Source organism: Bombina bombina, chromosome 3 (genome assembly GCF_027579735.1).
Source record: "Bombina bombina isolate aBomBom1 chromosome 3, aBomBom1.pri, whole genome shotgun sequence".
In the NCBI taxonomy this organism is placed as follows: Eukaryota; Metazoa; Chordata; class Amphibia; order Anura; family Bombinatoridae; genus Bombina; species Bombina bombina.
The window spans coordinates 76,716,513-76,742,562 of NC_069501.1; the positions used below are offsets into that span (position 1 = coordinate 76,716,513).

A 26,050-nucleotide genomic window follows, 5' to 3' on the forward strand; every position below is an offset into this window, starting at 1 on the left:
TCCTCACATTCTGATTCGTCAACATGTGGTGTCTCAAGTTGTGTTTGAGTTTGTCCCTCTATTTGTGTCTCATCATCATCCTGACAAACTGTGTCAGTCACAAGTGGTTCCAAAGTAATTTCTATTTCATCTATGAATGTAAACCAAAATAATTTAAAAAACAAAAATAAAACATTTATAAAAAAAAAAGGCCCAATAATTACCATCAAATAATGTAATTGACGAATCCTGCATTGTTTGTAGTAATTCCCTGACACCTGTAACAATAATTACATTTATTTTCATATACATCTTTTTAAAAAATTACTCTGTACATAAACAGAATTTTCATGAGAAAAGTCAGAAAGTCAATACATATTAATTACATTTCATTGTCCTTTCATTTCATTAATACAAATGAAATTTACATTTTAGTAATACACTTTTACTTACTGGTAGTTTCTTCCCTGCATGTTATATCACATGAAGATGTTGAGGGTTGTTGCTGTTCAGAAGTCAACTCTGACTCGGATGGTCGGTCCACCTGGGCATTTTCTATTTCAGTTTCAAACGCTTCTTCATGTTGTTCTTTAAAGTACATAAAAATAAAATTTAAAAAATTAAAATAAAATACGCAAAAATGAATATACAAAATACATGTTAAAGAGATAGTATAGTGAAAATTATACTTTCATTATTCGTATAGAGCATGGAATTTCAAAGAACTATATAATTCAATACTATTAGAAGCAGGACCATTTTTGGGTGTGGCACCTGGTTATCGCTTGAGGATTGGTTTCTTTTTAAATGTAGCCATCCAATCAGCAAGCGGTATCCAGGTCCTCAACCACCAATGGTCCTGCTTCCAAGCTTACTATCAAACGTTGCTAAATACATATTCAAAGCTAACAAATTAACAATCTTAATAGTAAAAAATTATTACCATGTTATGCTCTGTCTGAATACTGAAATTTAAGTTCTGAATAGACTATTCATTTAACATCAAGCAATGAGATATTTACCTCTAAAATCCATGGTATCTGATGGAACATCAAGTCCCACCACGACAGCATCCCCCATCCTGGCATACAGCATCTGTTCGTAGTCAAGCAGTTCAGCCCTATATGCGGGGCCTCCACCAGTTCCTTTCGATAACTGTTTTTCCTTACAGATTTTTTTTTTATATTCTTACGAATATCATTCACCCTCTTCCAACAGGCCCTGACGTCTTTAGGAAAACTACCCTCTGCTGACACTGCATGACTAATTTGTTCCCAAATTGCCTTTTTACTTTGAGGGTTGATAGATTTGGCTTGATAGCCGATAATAACATCATAATGTTCGATGATAGCTTCAACTAAAATACAGTTTTGTCGATGACTAAACATCACACTTCAACCACTTTTCGTCTTTCCAGCTTGTCCAGTAGCCATCGCAAATTTAGAGCAAATAATGGCGCAATAAGAATAGTCTCTTCGTTCGAAGTCAGAATACAGTAATGAACAATTATCAATAACAAGTTTGTTTCTGGAACGTTACAGAAATGGGGCGTAATATGAATAGATAAAAGAATAATTTAAATAAAATGATTAACTTTCATTTGATTGGACATTAACAATTTACTTTATTCCTATTGGTCAATTGTGTTTTCTTTTTCAAATTGATGTGTCTATATTTTTATATACATTCAGTTTTTAAAATCATAACATTTCTATGTATCAATTGAAGTAACAATGAACATAGCCATAAAAATAAATGTTAAGTATTAAAACAAATGTATCGACTGTAGAAATATAGTTCAAGTTATTGCGCATTATTGTATCAAGTGTTGAAACATAGTGCCAGTTATCTTGTATCGACCTTAGAAATATAGTGCACGTTATTACGCACTTTGTAACAACTTAAATGTAATCTATATTTATAAAAAAAATTGTAACTTGGTTAATAGTTTTTCTTTAATATTTATTAATAAATAAGTTGCTATTACATTACTTAATTCTTTTAAACATAAATCATTTTTTAAATGGGTATATTTTACTGCGCAATTACAATCACAATTAGTTCCGTTATTGGGTGGAGTTTTATGGTTAGAGAGATACATACAGACAGTGATGATGAATCGTTCCAAGAAGTTTTCCATTGGTGAATTACTGATTATCACCTATACAATGGAAAAGTATTTTCCTAAAAAAAAAAGGGGATATTCACATTGGAACAGGATAAAAGAAATACAATTTTATCAGAGATGGTGCGACGGGTCAGACGTCTGTCTGGCCATAATAGGACTAGAAAACAGTGCCTGAAGCGTTATAATGATCTAATCCGGAGACAATCGAAATTAAGGACCCTGATAAGAAGCTATGTGATGAAATGTAAGTATTTATGTAATAGTTGTGTATCTATTTTTTAACTCTATTGTAATCTGTCATTAGTTGTTACTTTGTTTACATAATCTTGAACTTTGTACAAAAATATAATTTCAGTTTTTGTATCCATTTGACCTTGATTGCAGTTTGTAAAACAGTATTAACAATGTAATTCTTTCGGTCAGATGTATGGTGTACTGTAAAATAGATTAACAATACAATTGTATTTTACTTTTACAGTCAAAAATAGAAGAAGACCCCGTTATCTGCGCCCAATAAACTGGAATCCATCCAGTCCAGAAGCTGAATGTGATCCACTAGTGACTGTTTTTCTGGAGTCTGAGGCTATCATTACAACCGGTATGAATATAGTTAATAAAATGTATAGTATTAAGATAACTATTCATTGATATTAACATTTATATGTTCTAAATTTTATACAAAAAGGGGAAAGAAAAAAGAGGCGACAACTTCGCAGAAGGCCGATGCCCATCATTGATGATGAATGTGACAATGAAGGTAGATTTAATTCACATATATCTTACTAATAAATACTATTATTCTATTTAATAACTATAATCATATTATAGACATGATTGAAGAAGATCAAAACCAAAATGCCATTGAAGAAATTATTGTTGAAGAGGAAAATAATAACATGATGCAAGATTCTCCAAATAGCGAGCATCCACAAGACAATTTATGTAGGTTCATATGTCTATTCAGTCACTCCTGATCTTATGTCATTATTTGTAATAAAATATAACTTTAAAATAGATATGGATTTAAATCAGCATTGTTCTATTATATAACGATTCCAGTTCTAATTCATTTGTATGTCTTACAGCTATTCAAGATGAAGGACAGAACCTTGAACATGAAGAAGAGCAACAATCAAATTCATCCCATTCAACGCAATGCTATGATTGGAGTGAGTTCTTTTGTATCATAACAATCTTTAGCTTTATGAAATTCAATTGCAATTGTCAGTATTGTGTGGAACCAAAGATGCATGTGCGTGTACACAGTATTATCAAGATGACATGCTTTTAAATAACAACAGAGGTGTAGATAAAACCTTCTAACAAGATATTAGTCGTTAATTGTGTTTCTTGTTAGCATTACATAAAACACTAGTTATCTTGTAATACTGAACAGAAATGTATTCAATTGATTACATGTTCCTTAATATAACTTATGTTCTTTTTCTCTTTGGTACAGTGCCTGAAGATCAAGAAATAACTATCAACAAAAAAGAAATTTTGGATACCCTGCTTGAAGTTGAAAATAATTTGATGAGGACATACATAAAAGTTCAAAATTTAAGAGAAAAATATCAATCTTTTTAATTATAAACAATAAAGCAAAACATTATTTTTCTTTTCATGTGGAAATAACATTATTTATTTATTTTTTTATGAAAAAAAAATATTTTATTATTTGTTATCAATAAATAGATTGCTGTTACAATATAATTTTTGAGTTGTCTGTGTGTTTATTTCATCTAAAAAAGTTAATAATTATTTTATTGTAAAAATAAAGAAAACAGTGCAATTTGTGTTGAGGGGGGTGGATATAAATATAAGAGTTGGGTTGGATCAAAGAGTTGGGTTATATCTTTGCAATACATAAGCACATGTTTATATAAGTTGTTAAACAGTTAATACATCTTGATGTTGTTTCTTCAATAATATAAACATTGATACAACAAATAATAAAGTAGATATCAAACAATTGTGGTATTTTCAACATTACATTTTAATGTTACCATGGAACTTCTATCCCTTCAGAGATTGATGTATGATGACATTTTTATCTAATATCGGAAATATCCATAAAGTTAGTGTACTGTAGTTATATACATCTAATTAATAAAATTGAATAATTGAACAATACCAATTTTTATTTATGTATATTAAAATGTAATCAATAATAATTCACATTTCTTTCTAATATGCGCTTAAATTGAACTAATTTTTCATAATAAATATGGCGCAAAAATACGAATATAGGCGAGATTTATCAATATCACGCCACATCTCGCCTTTGGAAAGTAACGTAGAAATACGACCAGTTTTATGATAAATAATGGCGCACATGTGCGCCTATCAGATGGCGATATGCAGAGTACTTGTCGGAGAACTGAAAGGCGATCCTGAACAAAGTTTGATAAATCGAGCCCTTAAAGTATTGGAGCTCGCTGGTTAGGGAAATTTTGCTCCTTAGTGCGAAGTTAGCAGGGAGCAGGGGGAGCACTTTAATATTAAAATCCTGCAGCCAATATAACTCACATTACGCTGCTTTCTGCATAGAGCATCTTACATTCGCCTATATGTTCGTATGCATTTGTTTTTCTATTGGGGTTATAAGTGTTCGTATTGTTTTGAGAAAAGCTTGCCACCTTTTAGTTGGCGAGAAAAAACTGTGAGATCTGCAGTGCGAATTAAGAATTACGCTGGGATTAGAGAGACATTTTTATATACACCCAGGAACGCCCATGTTCAGCCCATTTTACAAAAAAACAACAATTACGCTTTGCATTTTGTATTTATAAATTCATATCTCTGTGTGATTTTTGCACATTCAGTGTATAACAATTACGATTTACGCTGTGCATATTTAATTTGATTTATTCCTGTGTAAATTACATACAAATTTAACTTTTTTGTTAACATACGATTTTTGGTGAAGAATTTTGTTACGATTTTTGATGCACCTTAACAATACAACTTTTCCCTGCTTATTTTTGTGTGAATGGTTCAAATATTTGTTTTGTATGATGTTTAAAATACGAATTCTGTTGTGCACATTTCATATGAAAATGCAGTATACGCCCCTTAGCGAGACACCCTGTTTTCAGGGTAAAAAATGGCTTTAGATCATTCCACATGGGAAATAGAAGGACTGGCGAGCATTCTTTAATAATCTCGCCAGCCCAGAGAGCTTTCAATCATCGAGCCCTTTGTCTGCAAAAAACCTTCAAATGTTTACATTTAGGCTATAAATGGATTTCAAAGTAAACTATTTAAATATTATCAACTGGTAATGTAAAAAATATTCATTTTTAGTAGTTTCTAATTAATTTTTAATAGTTAATATAATTAGTTGAAATCCTAAATTATATTAGCATGAGATGATAATGCTTAAATAAATATTAGATTTGTTTAAAGTTTTGAACATATAACATTACAATTATTTGTACTGAATTTTAAGCATAAGAGAAAAATATATTAATGTGTATATAAATATATAAATATTATTATAATGCAGAGAATATATAAATAGATGCTAAATTAGCAATCGCACTGTATTGTATTCAGCTATAATAAACAAAACACAAATTGGATTTGAGAGAAATAATTGATTTGCATAGAAATAGTGTTCCGATGTAGAGAATATATAAATATATGATAAATTAGCGATCACACTGTATTGTATTCAACTATGATGAATAATACTGACATCGGATTTGTGAGATATAATTCCATTGCATATCGATAGTGTTAGAATATGGTGAATATTGGAATATATTATAATATAGCAATCACAATTGATTGTATTCAGCTAGAATTAATAATCATGAAATAGGATATGTAAAAAAAAAAAAAATCCTTTGCATACAAATAGTTTTAGAAAGTATAAAATATAGAAATAGTTGATAAAATACTCAATATTCCTTTGAATACAGAGAGTGTTTGAATATGGAGAATATGGATTGCTAAGAAATATATCCATTGCAGACTAGTTTAGGGATGTGCACTGCACAGGGGTGCACTGCTTACAGGGCTGTGTACTTTTTAACAATAGCATATGTTCACATTTTCAAAGTGAACATTTTATAAGTGAGGCAATAATTTTTAAGAAGTATACAAGAATTGAACAATGATTGGGCAAGGGGCAAGACACAAGGCAAGTACTCGTGTAATACTATGTTTTATGTATCTCATTGTATCCTTTTGCAAGTGCTGCTGTAACACTGTGTCTTATGTGTTTATTTGGTTCCCACTTTCAGAATAATGCTCAATATCTTCATATTCCTTTTTGCTACCTCTTGTCTCTATAACAAACTACATTACTCCCTTACTCCTTCTCCCTCTCCCCCTGCACTGTTCATTAGCCCATCTCTCTTATACTCACCTTACTTTTGTACTCATGAACTCTACCTATTCTTAAATACTCTCTCTCCCCCCTGCACTTCAGCCAAACAACAGTCTCATTACTGCAAATCTGCTTCTCATCTCATGTCACTCTCCCTCTTGCTCATACTAGCTGCTGGCGACATCTCCCCTAATCCTGGTCCCTCACAACCTCCTAACCTTTCACATCCTTGTGTACCTTTCAATAGACTTCATAAACTAAACTCTGGTAACCTTAATCGCATTCCTCTTACATCTAAAAACCCCTCCCCCTTCACTTGTACACTCTGGAACTCTCGCTCTGTTTGCAACAAGCTCACTTCTATCCATGATCTCTTTATCTCCCACTCTCTTAACCTTCTGGCTCTTACAGAAACCTGGCTCTCTGCTTCAGACACAGCATCCACTGCTGCACTGTCACATGGGGGTCTCCATTTCAGCCACACTCCTAGGTCTGGCAATAGACAAGGAGGTGGTGTCGGTATTTTACTTTCCTCTCGTTGTACCTTCCAACAAATATAGCCCTTCTCTTCACTCACATTTTCTTCATTTGAAGCACACATGATTCGGTTATTCTCTCCCCTCTCTATATGTGTTGCAGTCATATACCGCCCCCCTGGCTCCCCAACTCAATTTTTAGATCACTTTGCTGCCTGGCTTCCTTATTTCCTTTCCTCAGACACCCCTTCCCTCATTCTTGGCGACTTTAACATCCCTCTTGACAATCCCAATGCCTCCTCTGCAATACAACTTCTTCAACTGACTTCCTCTTTCGGCCTGTCACAATGGACTGACTCTCCCACTCACAAAGATGGTCATTCCCTTGATCTGATTTTCACCTATCGATGCACTCTTTCAAATTTAACAAACTCCCCTTTTCCTCTCTCTGACCATCATCTCCTAACACTTTCCTACCTACAACTCCCCCTCCCTCTACCCCTCACACCAAACTTCACAGAAGCACTAAGTCACTAGATCTGCATCAGCTCGCTAGCTCTCTCAAACCTTTCCTCTCATCCATCACCTCCTTTTCCTGCCCTGACCAATCTATCTGCCAGTATAATTCCACCCTTACATCGGTCATTGACACTCTGGCCCCTCCAAACCACACTCTCATCCTCAGCCCTGGCATACTCCTCTGACACGATACCTACGCAGATGCTCCTGTACTGCTGAGTGACATTGGAGGAAATCTCGGAGTTCAGCTGACTTTCTTCACTACAAGTTCATCCTGAACTCCTACTATTCTGCCCTTAATCTTTATAAGCAACAATATTTTTCTAATCTCATCTCTACTCTTTCCTCTAACCCTAAACGTCTGTTCAACATGTTCAACACTCTTCTCTGCCCACCCCCACCTCCTAACACAACCTCTCTCTCAGCTCAAGATTTTGCAAGCCATTTCAACAACAAAATTGACTCAATCCGAAGTGAAATCAGCTCTCAACATACTTCCAATCTCCCACCCCCTCAAAAGCTCACGATCACCCAAATATCCAAACATGCAGCTCTTTTGCCCCTGTTTCTGCCCTTATACTGTCCTCCCACCTCACTACCTGTCCCCTCGACCCCATCCCCTCACAGCTACTCCCCTCCCTCTCTTCTACCCTCACCCCCATACTCACACACATTTTCAACCTCTCCCTCAGCACTGGTATATTTCCCTCATCTCTAAAACATGCACTGGCCACACCTATCCTCAAAAAAACCTTCCCTTGATCCAACCTCCCCTTCCAATTACCGCCCTATTTCCCTACTCCCTCTTGCCTCAAAGCTCCTCGAAAAGCTAGTTTACGCACGTCTATCCCATTTCCTTACACTAAACTCTCTTCTTGACCCACTGCAATCTGGATTTCGTTCCCATCACTCTACAGAGACAGCAACTGTCAAGGTTACCAATGACCTACTTACAGCAAAATCCAAAGGCCACTTCTCTCTGCTTATCCTCCTTGACCTGTCTGCAGCCTTTGACACTGTTGACCACCCTCTTCTGCTCCAAACCCTCCAATCCTTCGGCATCTGTGACACAGCTCTCTCGTGGTTCTCTTCCTATCTGACTAACTGTACATTTAGTGTAGCCTTCTCCGAAGCATCCTCTGCCCCGTTACCACTTTCTGTTGGGGTACCTCAAGGCTCTGTCCTTAGTCCCCTTCTCTTCTCAAGCTACACGTCGTCACTAGGTTCCTTAATAAAGTCCCATGGGTTTCAATACCATGTGTATGCCGATGACACCCAAATCTACCTCTCTGCACCAGACCTACCTCCTTCCTTACTAACCCGTGTCACTAACTGTCTTTCTCACATCTCATCTTGGATGTCCTCTCACTACCTTAAGCTAAATCTCTCCAAAACTGAACTCCTTATTTTTCCCCCTTCTTCCAATGTCTACACCCCCAAAATCTCTATCACTGTTGATAATTCCATCATTACCCCTACCCCGCTTGCCGATGTCTTGGGGTCACACTTGACACAGATCTTTCCTTCACTCCTCACATCCAGTCCTTGGCTAAAGCCTGCCGCTTCCACCTTAAAAACATTGCTAAAATTAGACATTTCCTTACACAAGATACAACCAAGATTTTAATCCACTCTCTCATCCTTTCCCACCTCGACTACTGCAATTCCGTCCTCTCTGGTCTACCTAGCTGCCGCATAGCTCCTTTACAATCCATTATGAATGCCTCTGCCAGTCTCATCTTCCTTACTCATAGCTCTTCATCTGCTGCACCTCTCTGCCAATCCCTTCACTGGCTTCCTCTTGCTTCTAGGATTAAACATAAAATCCTCACCCTGACATATAAAGCTCTCAACTGCACTGCTCCCCCCTACATCTTAGAACTTGTCTCTAGATACTCTCCCTCCCGTCCCCTTCGATCAGCTCAGGATCTCCTCCTCTCCTCCTCTCTTGTTACTTCCTCACATTCACGTTTACAGGACTTCTCCAGACTGGCCCCGATCTTGTGGAATTCCCTGCCTCGCTCCATAAGACTCTCCCCTAGTTTTAACAGCTTCAAGCACTCCCTAAAAACTCTACTATTCAGGGATGCATACAACCAACACTAACCTTTCCTAACGCCATTGCTTTCCCCTTGAACCCCTTAGATTGTAAGCCTATGGGCCCAGCTGTTTACAGATCGCTTCATAAGAGCCGACTACAACAGTGAAACTCTCGGCAGGGCTCTCTACCCACTTGACCCCTACAAAAGCTATCCTGTACACCGACTATGTTTACAGCGCTGCAGAATCTATTGGCGCTCTACAAATACCTGATAATAATAATAATAAAATTGCATAAAGATTGTGTAAGAATAAAGAGGATATTAAAATAAATAATAATAAAGCTATCACGCTGTATTGTATTGCGATATAAAGAATATATTTTGAATTCTGATTTAAAACAAATTATTTTCAAAATAATGCTTTACATCAAATAGTGTTTTATATCTTAGGAAATGTAAAACGCCAAGTGAGTATAGTTACACAGTAAAAAGATTATCAAACGGGTACACAATCGTAGATATGCAGCTGCTGTCTCGGATTGTATAGTACTCAATGAATATAGTAAATCATTCAATACTGAGGGATCTATTTATGTAGGTACATCGATAAATGCCGACAGCATACGCTGTTGGCATTTGTCATTGCACCAGCAGTTTTGGTGAACTGCTGGTGCAATACTGCCCCCTGCGGATTTGCAGCCAATTGGCCTCTAGCAGGGGGTGTCAATCAACCCGAACGTATTTGATCGGGCTGATTGCTGTCTGCGCCTCAGAGGTGGTGGACGAGTTAAGGAGCAGCGGTCTTAGGACCACTGCTTCTTAATTTCTGCTTTAGTCGGAACTGAAGCGGAGAGGGTCGGAAGCAGCATTCGCTGCTTCATAAATAGACCCCTATGTGTCTACTGCGAATGGTGCATGCACAGTTTAAATGAACATAGTGAATATGGAGGGGAAGCCGTTATTGGGGGAAGTCGTTATTGGAGGAAGCCAGATTCTTCATTTCAGACGTAAGAAGAGACGACCTGGAGGCGGGGTAATGTCTACTCCGGTGATCCACGCTTGCTATGTATGTGTGTGTGTATATATATATAATGTATGTGTGTATATATATATATATATATAATGTATGCGTGTGTATATATATATATATATAATGTATGTGTGTATATATATATATATATATATAATGTATGTGTGTGTGTGTGTGTATATATATATATATATATAATGTATGTGTGTGTATATATATATATATATATATAATGTATGTGTATATATATATATATATATAATGTATGTGTGTGTGTGTGTGTATATATATATATATATATAATGTATGTGTGTATGTATATATATATATATATATATATATATATATATATATATATATATATATATATATATATATATATATATATATATTGTATGTGTGTGTGTGTGTATATATATATATATATATAATGTATGTGTGTGTGTGTATATATATATATATATATATATATAATGTATGTGTGTGTGTGTATATATATATATATATATATATATATATATATATATATATATATATATATATATATATATATATATATATATATATATATAATGTATGTGTGTGTGTATATATATATATATATATATATATATATATATATATAAAGTCATAGATAGGATAGCACAATCTTACTAAAGTAATGCCACGGTGCTCTGCTACTATCATAACAATATTCTCCAAAAAGCAGGCAGCTCACTGGTCTTTGTAATAAAACTTAGAATTTATTGTTTCAGTTTAAAAAACAAACGTTTCGGCACTGCATTGTGCCTTTGTCAATGTTATACAAAAAAGTACAAGGACAGAGTGCACCCAAGTACCCCGGATCAGTGAACAAACATTTAAAACAAACCCCCTTAAATAGAGGGAAACAACTTAACCCCACTAAGACTTTACCGCCATATCGTTCGCATGTTCATCCAATTAGCTAGTCCATACGTCACGCTGGCACGCTAGCCGTGCCTAGCGTGATGACGCATAGCACGGCGTTGTTATGACAACGTCCAAAGCGTTACATCGGTGTATAAGCCAGATATTAGGAGATCACCAGGAGGCAGTCTGCGCATGTTCAGAACCATAAAGTATTCATGAAGCGCAGCGGTTGCTCTAGGCAATCAGTGTAAACCTGTCAACTTAGCGGACAAGAACCGCTCTAGGTGTCTCATATTATGTGGCTATGGCGGGGACCAAAGAAATGTGTGATCTTGTCAGACTAGCAAACCGCACAACTCACATGATATTAAATGTATCCAATAAAAGTACATACAAATGTAGAGTCATAAACTTCGGTCTGTTATGCTGCTGAAATGCAAGTCTGAAAGATGTGTATAAACAGTGATGTGAACTTGTTCTATGTCAGAGGATTATATACAGAAATATATGTAAAAGGTATATACAGAACAAAACGACATAGTACTATGTATTGATGTTTATTGAACATAATGTAGTATGTATCATTGAACCGGTACTACTAATTGATCTAAATATACATCAAACCCATGGAGTATGGTAGTAACCATAACAGTGAAACTTCCACAGACCCAAGCTAGGTGGACATAGGCATCGATGTTAATAAAAAGGGCTGAAATCCAAAGTAGTATTGAGTCCTTTTGGGGTCATAGTTCCCAACTTATGAATCCACCTGCTCTCGCATTGGAGTAATTTTTTACCCCTGTCACCACCCCTTGGATTTGGTGGGACATGATCAATCAGCATTGATCTAATACTTGACACTGGGTGTTTGAAGTTTGCACAGTGGCGTGCCACCGGTTGGTCCGAGTCACCATCTTTCAGTGCTTCCCGTATGGCGTGGCGATGATTTGCCATCCTGTCGCGGAAGGAAGTTATTGTTTTTCCAATGTAAATGAGTGAACACGGACAAGACAACATGTAGATCACATAGGTACTAGTACAGCTGAGGCGATGGTTTATTGTAAACCTTTGGTTCTTGTGGGGGTGTTGGAAAGATTCCCCTTTGCACATGCTGTTACATGTTGTACAGCTCCCACAAGGGAAGCAACCTTTTTTAGATGTCTTGAGCCATGTTTCCTTTTGTAGTGGTTTACAGGATCTGCTTTAACCAAGATGTCCCTCAGGTTCCTTGCTCTGCGATAGACCACCCTTGGAGCGTTCATCTTCTGAAACGGTAACATGGGATCTGTCCCCACCACTGGCCAATGGCGACGTGCTGCATTGGATAGGCGGTCACAACCTAGGGTTGGTATGTTTTCTTCAGGCTATTTTAGGAAGAAATTTATACCCAGGGGGTTCAGGGTTAAAAACATACCAACCCTAGGGCGACAAAATGTGGAGTTCTGCAAAAGATGGTGTTCAATTTTGAACAAATGTTCATATGACCTCATTCTCTTAGTTATAGAGGAGGTCACCAGACTAGAAGTCAGGATTAAATCTGAATTGGACACCATAAAGACGCAGAGTCTCCACATTTTAAACAGTGACACTAGCCAGGACTGGGTCAACAAATTAGATGGTTTGGTTAATAAATACCGCAATGATTTAATTGCTTTTAAAAATAAAAAGGTTAACAGTGTGGAAAATGACTACAGAGAAAGGCGGGTGTACAAGTGGTTATATGGCAAAGATGAGGTGCCGTTCAGACGCCGCAGAAATCACAGATCCAAGAATACCTTAAGTATTGTGGACAGTAGCGGAGGGGACTCCTCTGAAAGTGAAACAACTAAAGATAATGAAGGGCCCACTGAGAATAGCCAACAACCTTTTTTAGGGGTAGCTACAAGGTCCACCCTAAAACCTCCAATACAACATATGGCGAAAAAAGGCCAAGGAAATTCAAGACCCGCAGGGGAGGTCACAAATGCAAAACAAAAACAAGTGAAAAAGAAATAGATATTGTATTTAATCTCAGCAGCAGACCACTCAGTGAGGCTGAGATTTCTCTATTGAATCACTGCCTATCCTTTGTCCCAACTCCCCACACTGATCCTTTTGAGAGATTGGTTGATATCCATAGGTTTCAGCGACAACTTAAGCTTAGGGACCACTTCAGAGAGCAGGCTTACACATCAGATTTACACAAGAAAAAGTCAGCTTTTGAACCACCAAATACTCACCCCTCAATTAGGAACTACACGAGGTTACTCACTCATAATATCAATGATGAGTCCCAGATTGCTCCCTACCCTAATCTCAGCATTGCTGAAAGGCAAGCACTTACTGAGTTGAGCAATGATAGAACTGTCATTGTGCGCCCTGCGGATAAGGGTGGATCTATTGTGGTTCTTGATTACACTGACTATCGCAGTGAAGCCTTAAGACAATTGGCGGACTCTGAAACCTATGTAAAATTGAGAGGGAATCCAACACAAATGTATAAAAAGGCAATTGATATTTTTTTACAATGTAGCTTAGAGGCTGGTTTCATCACTGAAAAAGAATTGCTGTTCTTAACCACTGAACATCCTATAGTCCCTGTACTATATCTACTGCCTAAAGTTCACAAAACTTTAGTGAACCCCCCAGGCAGACCCATTGTGTCTGCCCGGGGTTCGGTATTAACCAACATCGCCATTTTTGTTGACTCTTTCCTACAGGATATTGTCAAAAACACAAAGGCTTACTTACAAGATTCACCTTGCCTGTTGAGGAGACTCACTGATTTTGTTGATCTTAGACAGGATGACATCCTGGTCACCATGGACGTAGATAGCCTCTACACGGTGATCCCCCATGTCGGGGGGGTGGAGGCGGTCAGGTCCATGGTGACTAACAACACTCACTACAGTGGTCCCCCTATCGAGTTCCTGTGCGAATTATTGACTATTTGCCTGGAGAAGAATTATTTTAAATTTGAGGACTGCTACTACCTTCAGATAGCTGGCACAGCCATGGGGTCCAATGTGGCACCCACTTACGCAAATATTTACATGTCATGGTATGAACAGGAGCTCATGAAGCCTTTTGAACATCCATTGGTGACTTTTTACACCCGCTACATCGATGATGTTCTCCTGATATGGAGAGGCGATGAAGTGTCTTTGCGTGGGTGGGTGTCACATTTGAACCTCATGGCTAGCCCTATTCGTTTTAAGCTGGAATATAGTACAGATAATGTTAATTTTCTGGATCTCAATCTGTTCAAGGTGAATGATGCTGATGGCTGGCGATTTGGTACCAAATTGTACTCTAAGCCCACAGATCGCAACTCTTTGTTGCACGCCAGCAGTTTTCACCCTGGACACCAGAAAAAGGGTATCATCACCTCCCAGCTCACTAGAGCACTGAGAAACAACAGTGAAAGACATTCACAAGTTACCCAAGTAAAAGAAATGGGCTTGAAATTGAATAAAAGGGGTTATCCCATGACAGACATCTGTGATATACAGGAGAAGTTGTTATGCACGGACACTTTACAGGATACCAGGGTTCCTAAAAGGGAACAGTCTGAACAACTGAACTTGATCACCACGTACACACCTGGTTGTGACCGCCTATCCAATGCAGCACGTCGCCATTGGCCAGTGGTGGGGACAGATCCCATGTTACCGTTTCAGAAGATGAACGCTCCAAGGGTGGTCTATCGCAGAGCAAGGAACCTGAGGGACATCTTGGTTAAAGCAGATCCTGTAAACCACTACAAAAAGGAAACATGGCTCAAGACATCTAAAAAAGGTTGCTTCCCTTGTGGGAGCTGTACAACATGTAACAGCATGTGCAAAGGGGAATCTTTCCAACACCCCCACAAGAACCAAAGGTTTACAATAAACCATCGCCTCAGCTGTACTAGTACCTATGTGATCTACATGTTGTCTTGTCCGTGTTCACTCATTTACATTGGAAAAACAATAACTTCCTTCCGCGACAGGATGGCAAATCATCGCCACGCCATACGGGAAGCACTGAAAGATGGTGACTCGGACCAACCGGTGGCACGCCACTGTGCAAACTTCAAACACCCAGTGTCAAGTATTAGATCAATGCTGATTGATCATGTCCCACCAAATCCAAGGGGTGGTGACAGGGGTAAAAAATTACTCCAATGCGAGAGCAGGTGGATTCATAAGTTGGGAACTATGACCCCAAAAGGACTCAATACTACTTTGGATTTCAGCCCTTTTTATTAACATCGATGCCTATGTCCACCTAGCTTGGGTCTGTGGAAGTTTCACTGTTATGGTTACTACCATACTCCATGGGTTTGATGTATATTTCGATCAATTAGTAGTACCGGTTCAATGATACATACTACATTATGTTCAATGAATATCAATACACAGTACTATGTCGTTTTGTTCTGTATATACCTTTTACATATATTTCTGTATATAATCCTCTGACATAGAACAAGTTCACATCACTGTTTATACACATCTTTCAGACTTGCATTTCAGCAGCATAACAGACCGAAGTTTATGACTCTACATTTGTATGTACTTTTATTGGATACATTTAATATCATGTGAGTTGTGCGGTTTGCTAGTCTGACAAGATCACACATTTCTTTGGTCCCCGCCATAGCCACATAATATGAGACACCTAGAGCGGTTCTTGTCCGCTAAGTTGACAGGTTTACACTGATTGCCTAGAGCAACCGCTGCGCTTCATGAATACTTTATGGTTCTGAACATGCGCAGACTGCCTCCTGGTGATCTCCTAATATCTGGCTTATACACCGATGTAACGCTTTGGACGTTGTCATAACAACGCCGTGCTATGCGTCATCACGCTAGGCACGGCTAGCGTGCCAGCGTGACGTATGGACTAGCTAATTGGATGAACATGCGAACGATATGGCGGTAAAGTCTTAGTGGGGTTAAGTTGTTTCCCTCTATTTAAGGGGGTTTGTTTTAAATGTTTGTTCACTGATCCGGGGTACTTGGGTGCACTCTGTCCTTGTACTTTTTTGTATAACATTGACAAAGGCACAATGCAGTGCCGAAACGTTTGTTTTTTAAACTGAAACAATAAATTCTAAGTTTTATTACAAAGACCAGTGAGCTGCCTGCTTTTTGGAGAATATATATATATATATATATATATATATATATATATTATATACTGTATATATGTGTGTGTGTGTGTATATATATATATATATATATAATGTATGTGTGTGTGTATATATAATGTATGTGTGTGTGTATATATATATATATATATATATATATATATATATATATATATATAATGTATGTGTGTGTATATATATATATATATATATATATATATATATATATAATGTATGTGTGTGTGGGTATATATATATATATATATATATATATGTAATATATGTGTGTGTGTATATATATATATAATGTATGTGTATATATATATATATATATATATATATATATATATAATGTATGTGAGTATATACATATATATATATATATATATATATATATATATATATATATATATATATATATATATATATATATATGTATATATATATATATATATATATATATATATATATATATATAATGTATGTGTGTGTGTGAGTGTATACAGTATATATTCCACAAAGAAAATGCACTCTCAGGTCTTGTGAAAAAAAGATTTCAAATTTAATGAAACATTTTCGGGGACAAGTTCCACTTCATCAGCATAACAACAAATAATCACAATCAAACTTAAAGGGACATAATACTCATATGCTAAATCACTTGAAACTGATGCAGTATAACTGTAAAAAGCTGACAGGAAAATATCACCTGAGCATCTCTATATAAAAAGGAAGATATTTTACCTCACAATCTCCTCAGCTCAGCAGAGTAAGTTCTGTGTAAAAAGTTATACTTCACCTGCTCCCAGCTGCAGGTAAAAAAAAAAAATAATTAAGAAATGAACAGCAGCCAATCAGCATCAGCAGTGCTGAGGTCATGAACTCTTACTGTGATCTCATGAGATTTGACTTAACTCTCATGAGATTTCATAGTAAGCTTCCTTTACCTGATTGGTAAAATAATATGAGAGTTCACGAGGCTCATCCTTTCAGCTGTCCCAGGACAGACACACTAAAATGCTGCTTAGAAATCCTTTACAATGGGAGGTGGCTACTGAGGAACTTTTGAGGTAAAATATCTTTCTTTTTTACATAGAGATGTTCAGGAGATATTTTCTAGTCAGCTTTTTACAGCTATGCTGCATCACTTTCAAGTGTTTAAACATTTGGGTATTATGGCCCTTTAAATAGGTGAGAAAACAGAATATATCACACACCTGTGTATGCACTCAGTAACGCCAAAGTTACCCTGTTTGGAACGCAAGCCATGCGTTCCAATAGCATCCCCTAACCGTAAGTGATCTAACACTTCGTCACTTCCGGTGTTTGTCTGTATTGTACCTTTTGTAGTCAAATACACCTTATATGTTGCTAATAGTGTGCCTTAGCGTGATATCTATAGGGTGTTATACTAACCCTAATCGGTTCAATGTGTTACCAGGATATAAACTTAACCTGTTTCGTCTTGGGATCACTGTGTAAATGAGTGATAGTGCATCGCATTACGTTAAGTTTATTGTGATTATTTGTTGTTATGCTGATGAAGGGGAAGTTGCCCCCAAAAATGTTTCATTAAATTTGAAATCTTTTTTTCACAAGACCTGAGAGTGCATTTTCTTTGTGGAATATTTTATGTACCCAGGCAAATGTCCTTAGGAGGGTAATCCTGTAGAGTGGACTTTTTTTTATATATATATACAGTTTATAGCAAGCAAGAGACAGCACTCTCTGGTCTTAATAGTAGCAAAATAGTTTATTTAGTAACGTTTCAGGGAATGCTCCCCTTCATCAGACCCCGAAACATTACTAAATAAACTACTATGTTTTCTACTATTAAGACCAGAGAGTGCTGTCTCTAGCTTGCTATATCGTATCCCTATTCGAGCACCCTGGCATGTGAAGGGCTGTTTGTGAGAGTGCACCTTACTCGCTTTATATATATATATATATGTGTGTGTGTATATTTATAGTATATATGGGTGTAGCACTTTATTTTAATGTATTTATGTTTTGTTTGGGCACAAATTTAGATAAGCATTTCCTTTCTGTAATTCTTTTTACTGGTTTGTTAATATAGAAACATATAAAACAAGTGTCACATTCCCAACTATTATCTGCTTTGCTGAAATTGATCTATGATTTTGCTCTTAAATTTGATGCACCAATAATTACCATGTATATATACTGTATATATGTATATATAAAAAATCCCTACATCATTTTCATTGATACTAACTAAGTATAGGTTAAATATATTACACTTTTACACTATGTTTTTTTGCATTTTTAGTTCAGCCTCATGTGACCATAAAAAGTTACATAGATGGGATAAGCCACTGTGAAGCTCTTAAGGGATATCCAGCTGCAAAGATCACCTGGATCCCAGAATCAGACGGTTTAATCACTACAGATAAAGTGCTGCAGCCGGATAAGTCCTGGACAGTTATCAGCACTTACAGACCAAAGTATCCCAATGTCACTGAAGTCACCTGTGTGGTCTCACACCCAACGTTTGTACACCCACAAAACAGATCTGTTGCAATATCTAACCCTGGTAAGTAATCATATAGGAGATAAATAACAATAACTAAAAAGTACAGCTGTATAATAATAATACATGTAAAGTAAATTATACAGGGTATATTGTAGCAGTGTCCTGTATTGTATTTTTGATGTACATTATTTTAATTTGTAATTACACTATAGTGATAATAAGTAGCTTAACTGCATTACATAAAGAGAGATATTTAAAGGGACATAAACCCAAAGTATTTCTTTCATGATTCAGATAGAGAATTTAAGTATAAAATATTTTCCAATTTAATTCTATTATCAAATTTGCATTGTTTTCATGTTATTCTTTGTTGAAAAGATATCTAGATAGGTATTGTGCCCCTGTCTGGAGCACTGCATGACAGGAAATAGTGCTGCCATCTAGTGCTCTTGCTAATGTATAACATCCTGCAGACACATGCTCACTCCTGAACTTACCTTCCTGCTTTTCAACAATAGGTAACAAAAAACAAAGAACATTTGATAATAAAAGTAAATTGGAAAGTTGTTTAAAATTGTATGCTCTATCTGAATCATGAAAGAAAATATTTTGAGTTTTATGTCCCTTTAAGTCATTTTTATATAAGGACCATAAATTAATCTCTACATTGAATAAAAGATCTGCACACAAAATAAATGGATTAAACACATTTAAAATAGTTTTTTCAAGCAAACTGTACATTGTTTTGCAATCCAAAGACACACAAACTTAAAAAGCCTTTGTAGTCTCCTCTCCTTCCTCTGTAGTCTTGTAAGCTTAAGTAATTAAAATAATATAGCACAGAGATAAATGAAGAGCTCCACTACTTGTAGGGCTGGATATATAATAAGGCCGAGTAGGAATGGGGGCACCCTCCATAGAGGGACGTCTGTCTCTGCCTATATTAAATACAAGTCAGTCAGCGACCATAACGAAGATGGCCACCGGTAGTGAAATAATAGCACTGCGGATACGTGGTGGCCATCTTTGTTATGGTCGCTGCAAGTATTACCTATGCGTGGCATCCGGCTTTCCCCGTGCATCCACAAATGCTTGCGGCGGCATTTACAAAGATGCCCACCGCAGACGAGCATTGCTGTTATTTCTCAGTTATGGTCGCCGGCACAACAGTGAATGGTGAGCGGAGAGAGTGGGGGGGGGAGCTTCAGATTTTGGTGCCTACTGGTATCTTGGCTGTAAATCTGGTACCGACTACTTGTGCTAAATTTTTGTGCGCTATTCGCTTAGTGCTCAAGCAATGCTGAACATGAATTTTACTTTGTGCCACCATTGGTGAGTATTATCTGAGGGATTTAATGCACCTGTGCCATTTGACACGCAGATGCTAGCACACACTAGACTATCACTAGAGAGATAAAAAATTAATTTAGACTTATGTATGGACAATAGAGCTAGAAAGTCCTTTGTATATATGCATCAGTAACTAATTACTGTATTACAATAATTCTGCATACAAAATGCATGGATTATATTTACTTAAAGGGACAGTCTAGGCCAAAATAAACTTTCAGGATTCAGATAGAGCATGCAATTTTAAATAATTTTCCAATTTACTTTTATCATCAATTTTGCTTTGTTCTCTTGGTATTCTTAGTTGAAAGCTTAACCTAGGCGGTTCATATGCTAATTTCTTAGACCTTGAAGGTCACCTCTTTTCAGAATGCATTTTAACAGTTTTTCACAACTAGAGGGTGTTAGTTCATGTATTTCATATAGATAACACTGTGCTCGTGCACGTGAAGTTATCTGGGAGCAGGCACTGATTGGCTAAACTGCAAGTCTGTCAAAAGAACTGAAATAAAGGGGCAGTTTGCAGAGGCTTAGATACAAGATAATCACAGAGGTTAAAAGTATATTAATATAACTGTGTTGGTTATGCAAAACTGGGGAATGGGTAATAAAGGGATTATCTATCTTTTAAAACAATAAAAATTCTGGTGTAGACTGTCCCTTTAACAATGAAATTAGGTTGTATAATTTATATTGTTTTGTAGTCCAATGATACAACTCTTGAAATGTGCCTTAAATGTAGTTAATATTATCTCTTGTGTTATGGGCAGTTAGGGACAGGTTCCAGCATATATCAAATAACCACTGTGCAGCATGTATAAGGGTTAGGGTTCTGTATGAATACATTTCAGTAAAGCTGGCACAATAATTAATAAATAAGTGCTGTAAAGTTCTATCACTATGCATAATAAAAAAATGTTATTGGGAATTCAATTCTGAGTAGAATTTTCCATATTTACATATAATAGTTGACCCAAACCTCTCACTGACCGTTCAAAATTAACCCTTACTTTCTGCAATTAATTCTAATTGTGCTGACCTAAACTTCCCATTACAACTAACCCTAACCTCAAATACCTCCCACCAATAAATATAATGCACAACCCCCACTGCAATAAACATATCCACTACTAAACCTAGCCATTACTTACATTGACCCAAAACCACAATTAACCCTAACCACAACTACCTCAAGCCATAGCAGTAACATATGAGTTGATCCTCTCTATTGCAATAACTCTTTACAACCTTAGTTACCATTCTTAGCTGTTAAAATTGAGTCCACCCACTTTTAAACATTTTTCAAAGCAGCTCCATTAAATTTATATTGAGTTACACATTTTTTTCATTAGGTAAAAGGATTTTTGTGTTGATTGCGGTACCCATTGCCAAACTGATTCTGTTGACCTTAGGACTTCTGTTCTTCTGCAAGAGATTTCAGGTGATGAAAAATAGTTTTCTCTTTATATTTGCTGAATAATGTAAATGTTGATATTTTTTTACAAAACAGAAATGCACAGATGTAAATGCACAGTAGTTTAAGGTGGTTTAACACGTTCTTTTATAAGCACAATGTTATTGTAACAGTTATAGTAAACTTTCATGTTTTAGACAAAACAAAAATGTTATACAAATTTTAGGCTGGCATTATGTGATATTGATTTTAATTTGCAAATTGCAGTTACCAGTTGTAAAGGGCATTTTTACCCTTTATGTCCAGGGGAGACTGACAAAAAATTGAGCCAGCAACCACATATAGGGCCAGATTATGAGTGGAGCACAAACGTTGGTTTGAATGCAAGCGATAAGGGGTTTATTGCAAGTATTTGTGCTCGTCTGGCTTATCGCTCATATTACGAGTTGAAAGAAAATGCGATCGCTTCAGTGCAAGCGCGATTTACGCTAGAATGATTACAGTGACTTCAGAGCTCTGGTTAATTGTCTATCGAAACAAAAAAGTTGCACAAAACACATCAAAATACATTACAAAATATAGTTACACCCATAATAACACTATCTAATAAAATTATTTAAAAAAAACATTGAACACAAAAATTGTAAAGGCACAAAGATATGAGATCTCTGGTGTTAGAAAAAAAGGCAGACTTTAACATAGAGAGATAAATACATATATACAGTATGTCTAAAGATGTATATGTATGTATATATATGTCTATATATGTATTAGAGATGTGCGTTTCGTTCCGAATCGAAATTCGGACGAATTCGCCAAAATTGATTTGAATTTCCGAATGACCCTAGCAACGAAACTAAACTAATCCGAATGCATTTGTAATGAATAAATCTGAATTAGTTTAGATTTATTCATTACTTTCTAATGGCCATCGAGTAATCACAATTCAGTAAAAAAATGAAATTTAGTGAGATTTAGTGAGATAGAACAGTGAAATAATTCCGTTTGTGTAACTTGGAACCATCTGAATCAACATAACACATACCAAACTTCCGAATTGACGAATCAAATCCAAGACAAATACATTAGAATGTATCCAAATTTGAAACGGTTCAAAATGAAATTAGAAAAAATCTGAATCGGTTTGCAATGAACCGAAACTAATTTTTCCGCTGTGCACAGTCTAATATGTATTTATATGTGTTTGTATGTATTTACAGACATATATACACATATAAACACATAAATACATGTGTATACATATAAAGACATATACATAAGTGCATTGGAGCCCTTTGTAGTTAAGTAGATGAAAACATGTAAAATCATATTTATGCAATATTAAAGGGATATTTCAGCCAAAATTGGAAGCCACATGGGTGCATTTTGGTTTTGAACAGAAGCAATTTTGTAGTATACATGCATTAGCAAAAATGCTTCTAATAAAAGCTATAGCTGTTTCAAAATTGTATTTAAGTATGCACCGTGCACCAGCATTTTAAACACAGCACTTGCTCAGAGAGCCTAAGGGGCTTGTACCATCTGGTAATGACTCAATTTGTTAATTGCTGACATGATACAAGCCCCACTGATTATCTGAGCAACTGCATAATTTAAATTTTGGTGCAGTGACAATATCTAGCTATGCTTCACGTGCACGTGTAGAGAACAATGTTAACACTAAAACAATGGTAACTTTTACTAGAAGCATTTGTGCCAATACTTGTATTTAGCAAATATGTTTATATTTAAAGATTAAATAGTAAATTCAAAAGATGAGGCAGCAATGGTTCTTGAATGCGTAAAAAATCTAATCTTTATTTTAAGCAACTTTCTAATTTACTCCTATTATCAATTTTTCTTCGTTCTCTTGCTATCATTATTTGAAAAAGAAGGCATCTAAGCTTTTTTTTGGTTTCGGTACTCTGTACAACACTATTTTATTGGTGGATGAATTTATCCACCAACCAGCAAGGACAACCCAGGTTGTTCACCAAAAATGGGCCGGCATCTAAACTTATATTCTTGCATTTCAAATAAAGAAACCAAGAGAATGAAGAAAATTTGATAATATGAGTAAATTAGAAAGTTGCTTAAAATTTCATGCTCAATCTGAATCACAAAAGAAAAATTTTGGGTACAGTGTCCCTTTAAAACATCTCAGCACAAGGTAAAAAATGCAGGCTGGTTTGACTAGTTTCGGCAGTGCCGTAATCATAAACCTGCTGACACTAAAAAGTGGACATGTTTAAGTAGGCTGTCTTACACAGTAATTGGTCAATGATGGGGGAGGATATAATCACTCTCTCACATATTAACCCCTTACTCACAATTTTTTAGGTGTACTTTATGTGAAACCTAGGTTAACTCTGCATATACTTCATTTGACATTTAGGATAATGGAGTCACAGGAACAAATATAATGTGGCTAGTAAAAAGCATATAAATGAAAACAACAAGTAAATTTGTACAGTCATTGCAACAATAAGATAGCTGTGAATTGACAGATATTACAGCAATCAAAAATATGTTAAATATGTTAATGGTAGACAATACAACATGTTATATAGCAAATTCGCTTACTCTAGGAACAGTAGAAACTCTATGAATATTTACACCTCAAAGATAGCATAAACCAAAATAATAAATTAACTCCTGTGCCTGTATATATAAAGAGCCATATATCTGTTAAGTACCAATCTAAATGCCATATAATATAGTTGCGTGGATACAAAGCAAATGCATATAGCGAGGCACAGGATTTTTCAGGAAATGCTGGGTTGAGGAGGATACATTCCATAAGTAAGGTATAAGGACACAGAATATACAATATACATAAACACAAAGCTCAATACAGTATGCATATCTACATATATACCTGAGTACATGTACATATACGTTTGTGCACAATGACCCACAATTGATTCATATTTAGGTGGCTAATGTGAGCCTGTAAAAGTATACATTGATTATAATCCTCAAATATGATATGTATGCTGTATGTATTATATAAGTCCCTATATTCTATTGCCAGTCCATACCATATACTAGCTAAATATGGGGTACAAAACATATATATATGGGGGCGGAGCCAGCTGTGTACTAGAGAAGTCGCACTTAGATAGAGCTCTGCATAAAATTTATAAAAGAAACGGTGTTTAAAACCTCCAAAATACTGCAAGTAATATAAAAAGCCCTAACACATACTCTGATCCACATCACGACATTTTGGGGCCAATTGGCCATGGGGTAAAATGTTTTGAAAAGACTGACGCTGATACATCTGCTAGGACATTGGGAAAGACCGCGGTTGCGGCCTGCTACGGAAGCAACACTTTGACGGACAGCTCCTGAGACCTCAGGCACCGTACTCCTGCATGGCACCTAATCAACCCTTGCTCTCAGTGGGACTTTTACAGTGGTTACATTGATACTGCCTCGATCTACCCTAAACATGAAGGATCTCCACACGACTATTCTATCCCTCTTCCGGGACTACGATCACTGGCTGATGGGCAGATTGGACCGACTCTTAATGGTTATCGATCCCCAATGTGAGGAGAGGGGGGACGTTAAATCGGGCAAGTTGAAGCCTACAGACTCCACTATGAAGAGGACCCCTAAGCAGATTCAAACTGTGGTGCGCGCAGCGGATCCCATACCGGGAACAGATTATCCTCCAGAGACCGCCCCAGTTTACGGGAGCAGCAGCTACTCACCATACCCCCTTGCCCCGGGAGCGGTGGTTGATTACCTGAAGCTAGGTGAGACCTCAAAGTGCTGGCAGGAGAGAATAGATATGGTGATCACAGTAGATGAGGCCCCTGCGGTGGTGAGAGAAGGTACTATGACCCAGCCTGAACAGGAGACTTCAGCTTCTGGAGTACACTACCCTGCCAGGAGGACACCTTTTTTATACAGCTTGTGTTTGAATTGCAGCTGTTTTTCCAAGCATACTCCCGCCCGGTCTAATCTGAGCCCTGGAGACACTGACCGCACTACTATTAGAGTCGGAGTTGGGTGACTGATTTGCTGTGGCAGTGCGTGCCCAATGCTTTAGCATCTAGCCAGATTCTTGCATACTACAATTCAAGAACGCCTGTACTGTAACTGTAGAAGTGTGTGGTATGTAATTTCTGGAGCACTCGCTGATTTCTGCCAGATGACTTTCCCCTGTAACTGCAGTATTACATGACGACTAGGTGGTCTGAATTTACAGTCTCAGCGTTAAGACCGTCTTGCTGCATGAACTCAGCTATCTTAAAGTACTTTAATTCA

General features: G+C 36.6%; 1 protein-coding gene across 1 annotated transcript in view; it reads left to right on the plus strand.

The window, feature by feature from the left end:
- The window catches only part of LOC128652216 (cell surface glycoprotein CD200 receptor 1-B-like), a 57,899-nt gene extending 36,061 nt beyond the window's left edge, over positions 1–21,838 (plus strand). The window contains exons 3-4 of the mRNA XM_053705151.1: positions 18,805–19,068; positions 21,711–21,838. Of these exons, the coding sequence (XP_053561126.1) occupies positions 18,805–19,068; positions 21,711–21,838 (392 nt within the window). The remainder of the gene's footprint in view (positions 1–18,804; positions 19,069–21,710) is intronic.
- Positions 21,839–26,050: the final 4,212 nt, after the last annotated feature.